Below are 9,269 nucleotides of genomic sequence, written 5' to 3'. Positions count from 1 at the left end.
CCTGGATGGAGGGGAGGGCCTTGGACTTCCCACAGGGCAGGGTACCCTGCCCTCTCTTAAGGAGGGAGGGGGAGAGAGGAGGAGGAGTGGGGGAGTGGGAGGGAAATGGGAGGAGGGGAGGAAGTGTAAATTTTTTAATAGAAAAAGAAAGAATTGCATAATGTGAAAAGTGGCGAGAACAGAAGTTTCTTAGCCATGCTCTCACGTTTATACATGAGGGAAAGGAATTGAAAGTCAACAGTAGAACCAAACTGCCTTGCCTGCTGCCTGGGCGATTATAGAAATACCAACTGTGGGGAAAATAGTTGAGCTTTTCTTTTTTAAACCCTAACGCAGTGTTTCCCATCCTTTCTAATATTATACATATCTTTATTACATGTGTGGTGACCCCAACCATAAAATTATTTTCATCGCTGCTTCATAACTCTAAGTTTGCTACTGTTATGAATTGAAATGTAAATTTCTGATATGCAGGATATCTGATGTGCTGTTACGAGCTGGGGGACTTCAGCTCCAGGTTCTTTTCTAGTAATATCTATGAGGACTCTGTGCCCTTCTCCCCAGAGAGTGATGAGTAACCAGACCAAGCAAGAGAATTGTTTTTATGATGATTCTTTACTAGCAACTTCAATATCCAATGCATCAATGGGGGTTACAATCTCATTAGGCATGTGGGATTGATAATGGGCAACACACAGGCAATTCAATATCACAATTATTAATCCTACTAAACCTAATACATAAAACCAATTCATAACCTTAATCTAACTTATCACTTATCTATAAAACACTTCTTAACCTTAATACAACTTAGCCATTACTTATCTATAACCTTAATACAACTTATCCATTAATTATCTATAAAACACTCCTTAACCTTAGCTTATCCATTATTTCCTAATCTTATCAATTATCCATAAAATATCTCTTAACATTTCACATACTAAACTTATGCATTAACACATCTATGCTTTTCTCTTAACCTCTCATACACACATGAAATAGCATCATACGACCTGGTATTCCCTGGCTTAAAAAGGGCTTTTTGAATTTCTTCAGGCTGGGCTCTTGTCCGCACTGGGGGCTGGGTAGCGTAGATCGACTCTTGACCCCATAGTCTGCGCTCAGGAGATAAGGTTCCGATGTTCCAGGCTGGTATCTGGTAGGGCTTTGGACTTGGCTTTTCAGGTGACTGAGTCTGGGGAGACAAGGCTTTAGTTCTCTACCCTCGAAGACAAGGCTTTGCTCTAGGGATGGCAAAGCGTTCTGTCTGCTCAGAAGACGAAGCTTTGTTCTCGGGATGGCAAAGCATCCTGAAAGGCAGAGTATCTAGTCTGTTCTTGGGAGACAGACCTTTAATGTCCACTCTCAGGGAATGAGGATTTGCATTCGGAATGCAAGGCGTTAAATATCTGTTTTCGGGAGACGAAGCTCTGTACTCGGGAGACAGAGCATTAAATGTTTAGGCAAGGCGTTTAATATTTCTGCTTTTCGGGAGGCAGGCTAGGAGGATCTCTCTTTCCACAGAGGCCTGGTGCCAGAGCCATTGTGAGAAGTGAGATAACCGTCCTGCTTCATCCACCTCTTTTAAGTCAGTTCGAAATTGCCCCTCGTTTGATTCTTCCGATAACCAGATGTCCTAGGTTATCAGTATCGACTGGCCACAGAAGGGTAGGGGTCCCTCTTGTGTGGCAAGATTATTTCGTTACCATGGTTTCTGGGTGCAGCCCCCACATCTGGCAGGGCCAGATGGGTGTGGCAGCCTTCAAGCAGGCAAATGTTCTCTTAATAATTTTCTCTTAATAAATGTTCTCTTAGTAATTTTCCACACCACACACAAGAAGAAATGCTTTTACATTACACCAAGTTACATTCATTCTTATTCTATAAATTTCCTGCTCTATCTACACTACAGGTTCCCCTTTATTTATTCATTCAGAGGAATCTGCTTCCATGCTCATTATATGTGCCAAGCCCAAAAATATAGTTCCTGTATTACCATGTGATCATGGCAAATCTTCCGTCACTTATTGGTGAACATTGAGTAGTCTGTGTGATATTTACCAATGTAACATTTAGTAACTCCAAAGATCATTAAATAAAGAGTAAGGTACATTTAAAATGTCTCAGCTAAAGGAAACATTAGTAGCTCATCTGTAGAAATCAGGATTTCTTTTTGGACGCAAGCTTTAAATACTGTGCGAAGATGGTGGCCAGACATTGTGTGCCATGAGTAGATGAGGGGGAGTCTTTGGGTTTCGATTTGAAAGCTGTGAAAATAGCAACCAAAAGGATTCCCAGCCAGTGCGGCAGCCGGGAATACATAAACAAGATTGAGAAGGCGAGATGCACTATCTAACAAACATTTCAAATTTTAAGATTATTTTATACTCTTTAGTCATAGGAGATAATATATTCATGAAGTTATAGCAAATCTCTTAGATTAAATACTTTATATACAATAAAAATTCATTTCTCACAATTCTGAAGATTGGAAAATTTAAAATTAAGAAGTGATAGATTTGATTTCTATTGAGGGCCAATTTTCTGGCTCATAAACGGTACCTTCCTATTATGTTCTTATGTAGAGAAAAAGCAAGATAGCTCCCTAGGATATTTTGTTTCTAAAGGACGCTTTATTTCAGAGGGTGCCATCAGGAATAAATGCAATTGCTTTCCAATTCCTCCCTTTTAATAAAATCACATTGGTTATATTGTTTTAACATACAAGTCAGGGATACAAAAATGCTCACATCATAGATCATTTTGATATGTAATAGCAAGGTTGGAAATTTTCAGGTCTAAAATCTCAGCAGTGATTTCTGAGTGGTGCTTACAATCTTTCATGGTAATTTTCAGCCTGTACAGAGGGATACTGTCTACTAGTAACATACATTCTAGCATGTGCCTCATTAATGAAACATTTATAGCCACAAGTATTGAATACCTATACATGGACTTAAGTTCTATAAATTAACTATTTAATAACTTTTGTCAAACAATTCATGAGTTGGTAATTTAAAGGTTGTATTGACCTACAAAAATGTAAACATTATAATGAAATCAAGAAATGTGTCACAAAAAAAGGGAGAAGGATAAAACTGAAGATAACAAAGTTTCTCATAAGTTTCAGATAAAGTACTCACAATATAATTTTTATCAAAATAGAGGACCAAACTGAATAGAATTTCTACATGATTAATAAGCAGAATTTCTTTAGCCTTCTGCTTTACTTCTATCAGCTTAGAAACCTAAAATCAGTGACCTTATCACTTAACAAAAAGTATTCTCCCAAGTGTTTGTAAGGCCTTCTTAATGTCGTTGTTCCTCAAGCTGTAGATGAAAGGGTTCAGCATGGGTGTGACCACTGTATACATTACTGAGGCCACCATGCCCTTCCAAGAAAAGGAAGTTTCATCAGAACTAAGGTACACACCAAGACCTGTCCCATAGAATAATGAAACCACTGAGAGATGAGAACCACAAGTGGAAAATGCCTTATATTTTCCATCTGTTGATGGAATTCGCAGAATGGAGGAAACAATTTGAGAATAGGAATAAAGGATCCCTGAAAAAGGAACAAAGCCAAGAATACAAGTCACAATATAAAGAAGGATATGGTTGAGCAGTGTATCTGAGCAAGCTACAGTTAGGGCCTGAGCAAGTTCACAGTAAAAGTGTTTAATTATCTGATTCGTGCAGAAGGATAATCGCAGCACCAACAGACTCTGGACCAGAGAGTATAGGCAGCTGATGAACCAGGACACAATAACCAGCAGGCCACACAGTTGGGGGTTCATGATTACTGGGTAATGAAGGGGGTGGCAGATGGCCACAAATCTGTCATAAGCCATCAGAGTGAGAAGAAATGTGTCCATGCCTCCAAAGACCATGAAAAAATACATTTGGGTGATGCATCCTGCATAGGTGATGGACTTGCTCTGTGTTTGAATGTTTACCAACATCTTAGGGATGGTTGTAGAGATGAAACAAATGTCAGAAAAGGACAGGTTGGAGAGGAAGAAGTACATGGGAGTGTGCAGGTGGGAGTCAGAGCTGACTGCCAGAATGATGAGCAGGTTCCCAAGTACAGCAACCACAAACATGAGTAGAAACAGTCCAAATAGCAAGGGTTGATACTCTGCATCTTGGGAAAACCCCACAAGTAAAAATTCTAAAATAATTGTTTGGTTTCCTGTTTTCATGTTGTTGACATATGGGAGAAAAAGAATGGGAAACGTATACCACACGGTCTCTAAATTCTGTCTTTTTATTTATTGAGATGAAAGACACAATATTTTACTATTAAAACTTGAGAGTCCAACATATTGTAATTTATTATAACTATTGCCTCACAGTATTAACCAACCTTTCAGAAACTTGCCTCTTTTTTTCATCTGTACTTAGAACCACTAACTCTACAAAGTTAAACCACATGAAGACCAGAGAACCTTCAGATTTTTCAAGCCAAAATGGTTGTTTCTAAATGCTGGAAATCCTTTCTCTAGAGTGGATCCACTCTGACCTCCAATCTCATTTTCAAAACTTTTCAGTGATTACATTAATTCTGATCATTCAGAAAGGCTTCGCTTTGTGAACATGATCATACTCTCTCCTGTATCCATTTCTTTTGAAATTTTTCTCTTCTTTTTAATAATTTTATCTTCTTAATGCCTGCCTGTTTTCATGGATGTGATACAGTTCTTGGCTGTTCAGATGACTCCCAACTCCATCAGGTCTCAGTACCAGCTGATTCTTTGACAGAGGAAGATTTCATACTGTTTTGGCAGATGAATTAATGAATCAGTGAACATATAAAAAATAATTTCCACTTCTGTGGCATTTCACTGTAATCTGGGTATCTGTTCCTCCAAAATCGTCAACGAACACTAGCTCTAAAGTAAACTACTATAGAGAGACAAGGTAAGTAAGAACAGAGAAAAGGTATAGAAAAAAAACTTTCTACTTTTTATCCAAGTAATTCAATCAATTCTAAGCAGTACATTCATTCCCCAGCACTAACACCTACACGCCTCAACAAGATATCCTATTTTACTTTGCATCAATACTTTTATGTAATCTCACCAGATATCTTCCCCTGAAGTAGCATCAACAATAGATGTTTCCTGAGTCATTAACACACGGCCCTGTGGTTCTTCCCTAAGTCTCTTGCAATTAAAACAAAGATAACTGGAAGAATAAATATGGAAATTGAATGTTAGAAGATATTTACAAAGAAATTGAATGTTAGTGATGATTAGAAGGAATTGGTGGTGCTTAGGAGCTACGTGGACTGGGGTTATAACTCAGTGGTAAAATGCTTGCACGGTATCTGCAAGACCCTACATTTCATCCAAGTACTACAAAAAAAAAAAAAAAACTGTTGTTCATTTCAAGGTTTGCCTACCTTGTGAAATCCTAGCTACAGTAAAAGCAACAACCGAATTATTACTTAAAAGAATTGTAGCATTATAAATAATATCTTCTTAAGTTGCTCACATATAAGAAACCATCTACCTGTTCATTTCCTAGTATCTGGTATTGCTGGGAAATTTTGTTTAGTTGTATCACTAAGTACCAAAGACTTAAATTAAACTATCTAGGATATTGAGCAATCTGGGATGATGGAGTCAGACAAGAAGTCCAGGAGGAGAAACAGTTGACAAAAGAATTATCTAGCTGAAGGTATGAAAATAGAAATTTTTAACAGTGAAAAGGAAAGGTCCAGAAGCAAAAATCAACCAAGGAAGCAAGTGTTCTTAACAAAATCCTGTTGTTTAAGTGCACAGTGATAAATGGAATGGTGAAGAATGATGTCACAGAAATGGCCCAGGACTGCAACTCCCAGAATACAAAGAGATACACACATAGAAGTGGAATGCATAGATGATATATAAAGTTGTGAAATGACTGCCACTGAAGAAATAACATGTTGTGAATTATGATTTTCCTTGTGATTTAGAGCCAAAGATGGGTTTAAGACAGCAGCACTGCAATATAGAGTTAAGACAAAAACAGCAACATGGGATCACTAGAAATGGAGGTACAAACTCGAATTTTCTTTAACAGAAAAATAAGTAAGAAATAAAGGCTTGGACAAGTAGAAATTGTCAATATCTTGTTAACTGGATATGTTTGAGAATGAGACACACTCAAGTGAATAAAGAAAATTAATGAGGAGCAATCATTCTCTAATATGTCCAAATCTAAATAACAAGAGATAAAAAGACTGAATATTGGACTTGCCTCCATTTTTCTTCTTTCACCCACATAATTTCAGTGCTTATGTACTTAAACACTTTGTACTCTCTCTCTTCAACATCTATACATCCATTTTTTCTGAAAAGAGCAATAAAATGCAAGTGGACATAGGCCTCTGCACCTGCATAAAAGATTCTGAGCAAATAGAGAAGAAAAAGTTGGTGTCAGAACAAAATGCCCCATCCTCAGCTCCCCAGTCCAGTTCTGGGCACCACCTTATGCCTAACACTCATCTGTTTTAGCATATATGCAAAGATGCTGATGCAAATTCTATCTTCTACAAATATTTACTGTACTTCATAAGAGATAGCAATTGAAAGTATTTTGTGAATTCTGCTTATTTGAGAAATGTTTAATAAAAAAAATAATAAGCCCTATCCCCTTACCTGGCAGGAGATATACCACAAAGAAAAAAAGAGGCTTTCTTAGGAAAAGGATAACCATTGGATAATCACTGAACTCCAGATTGCTGATCCCTGAGATTTGTCCAAATGTGGAATACTCAACTGCACACTTTGTGATAGTGGAGTAGTGTGTGCATTCAGCTGTCCCTAAATTTAAAAAAAAATTATATAAAGCATTTTGGTCTCTGAATCCATTCTTAGTTTCACACTGTATACTTTTGATAGAGATATGTTGTGTACAGATATATTCAGGTGTTAGAAATTAATTCCTTTGGTAAAAGTAAGTAGACTCTTCTTTCTTTTTTTAAATTTTTTTTATTAAAAATTTATGCCTCCTCCCATTTTCCTCCCCCTCCCCTAATTCCCCTCCCTCTCCGGTCCAAAGAGCAGTCAGGGTTCCCTGCCCTGTGGGAAGTCCAAGGACCTCCCCTCCTCCATCCAGCTAGTTCCTTGGGCAGCTGAGGAGAGGGAACCTGAAACGACCCTATCCTATAGCCATACTGATGAATATCTTGCATATCACCATAGAACCTTCATCTGGCGATGGATGGAGATAGAGACAGAGACCCAAATAGGAGCACCGGACTGAGCTCCCAAGGTCCAAATGAGGAGCAGAAGAAGGGAGAACATGAGCAAGAAAGTCAGGACCACGAGGGGTGCACCCACCCACTAAGACAGTGGGGCTGATCTAATGGGAGCTCACCAAGGCCAGCTGGACTGTGACTGAAAAAGCATGGGATAAAATCGGACTCTCTGAACATGGCGGACAATGAGGGTTGATGAGAAGCCAAGGACAATGGCACAGGGTTTTGATCCTACTGCATGTACTGACTTTGTGGGAGCCTAGTCTGTTTGGATAGACTCTTCTTTCTTGAAGAGAGAGTCTAGTAAACATCATGTGCAAAAGTAAACTAGAGGGAAGAAGGGAGGCTAGTCTATCAGAGGACTGAGATAGTCCCAAGCATATGAGAGTAAAATATAGGTCAAAATGCCTATAGGCTATTGAGGTGATAAGATTAAAGAAATAAAGGAGAGCAACTTCACTGTAAATTATGTTCAGTTCTATCGGTGACCAGGCTCTACCACAGACAATTCATAGTGGTAACTAAGTCACCAAACTGTTTTGTCCACGGGAGAATTCTGGTATCTAACTGTCATGGGATACCTACAAAAAAAATCCCTACATATTCTCCTCACCTATCTACCAACAATAATGGATATTCAAAGGAAATGGTCACTGTGAAAAATGCAACTTAAAGCAAATACTCTAATGAGTCTTCTTTCCCAAAAATTACTCATAAGAGTACCCTCTATGTGAAACAACAGGATTTCCCCTTACCTATGCTTAAGAATTAATACTCTTCCTATAAAACACTTCATTTTCCTTTTCCTTAAGATCTGCTGTACTATATAGGCAGTACATACTCACCATGGATCAACTCCTTTGAATCTTACTTATTCAAAAAACATTGATTATGAAAGGTAGAAGATTTTTCCAAAACAAAAGAGAAAAGAACTGAATGTGTAGGAAAGAACCTGAATAGTTTTCTCTTAGAAAGACATGGGTGTAATCAATCTTGGTAACTATAAGAGTTACAGGTGTGCCCTGGGAGTTGTATCCCCTCTGAAGCTTATTATACAAATTGATCAATAGTATGTTCATTCCCTGATTGGTTTGGCTCCTTGAGGGCAGAGACTAACACTGGAAAGAGGCTCCAACATCCCAATTTCTCATCCCTGGGAGGATATTAATGGGTATACCTATGATTATTCCCTCCTGTGTTCATTCTCTGTGAAGTGTCACCATAATTTCCTAAGATCACCTACTGGCGATAATTGTCAGCATTTTCTGACCTTAGTTTCCTATTTTTAACCAGCTTTGGAATTTTTGGGAATTAACTTAATGTTGGGTCCTTTGGGCATATGTGAAGGAGCAGTGTAGATGGGTCCTACAGTAGGTTTTTCGAGCATTCTTCATGCTAGAGCATTTCTAGAGTGACTGTACCAAATTTGCATTCTCACTAATAGTGAGTAGAGATTCCCCTTTTCCCACACCTCTCCAGAATTTGCTGTCAGTTTCTTTGTTGACCTTAGCCATTCTGAGTGGAATGAGATGGAATCTAAAAGATTGCATTTCCCTAATTTTTGATTTGCATTTCCCTAATTACTAAAGATGACCAAAGTGTTTTGAGATATTTCTAGGTCATTCTGATATCTTATGTTGAGAACACTCTGTTTAGACCACTAGCCCATTTTTAGTTGGGTTCTTTGTTTCCTTGACTTCGTTTTATTAATTCTTTGTATAATCTGGATATTAATCCTCTGTCAGGTGTATAGCTGGCAAAGATTTGCTCCCATTCTGAGGGGTTCTTCTTTACTATATTGAGTGCTTTCCTTCACTTCACAGAGTCTTTTTAGCTCTACTAAACCCTACTTGCAAACTGTTGCCCTTAATTCCTGAGCAAATAGAGTCCTATTCAGAAAGTCCGTTCCTGTACCTATATTGTATAAGGTATTGACTGTATTTTCTTCTGCAGATTTAGCATTTCTGGTTGCAAATTGAAGTCTTTTATTTACTTGCAGCTGACTTTTGTGCAGGGTGAT

At 38.2% G+C, this 9,269-nt stretch overlaps 1 protein-coding gene across 1 annotated transcript; it reads right to left on the bottom strand.

Moving 5' to 3' along the window:
* Positions 1 to 3,269: 3,269 nt before the first annotated feature.
* LOC126490542 (olfactory receptor 7A10-like) lies at positions 3,270 to 4,208 on the bottom strand. The gene has a single exon (XM_050125520.1). It carries the CDS (start codon positions 4,203 to 4,205, stop codon positions 3,270 to 3,272), a length of 936 nt encoding a protein of 311 aa, XP_049981477.1. The 5' UTR covers positions 4,206 to 4,208.
* Between the last annotated feature and the right edge of the window lie 5,061 nt (positions 4,209 to 9,269).

The sequence above is a fragment of the Alexandromys fortis genome, unplaced genomic scaffold, assembly GCF_014885135.2.
Source record: "Alexandromys fortis isolate MF-2015 unplaced genomic scaffold, M_Fortis_MF-2015_v1.1 scaffold_242, whole genome shotgun sequence".
In the NCBI taxonomy this organism is placed as follows: domain Eukaryota; kingdom Metazoa; phylum Chordata; class Mammalia; order Rodentia; family Cricetidae; genus Alexandromys; species Alexandromys fortis.
Note: the sequence above shows the minus strand (reverse complement) of the source record. Positions and strands in the feature narration are given on the sequence as shown.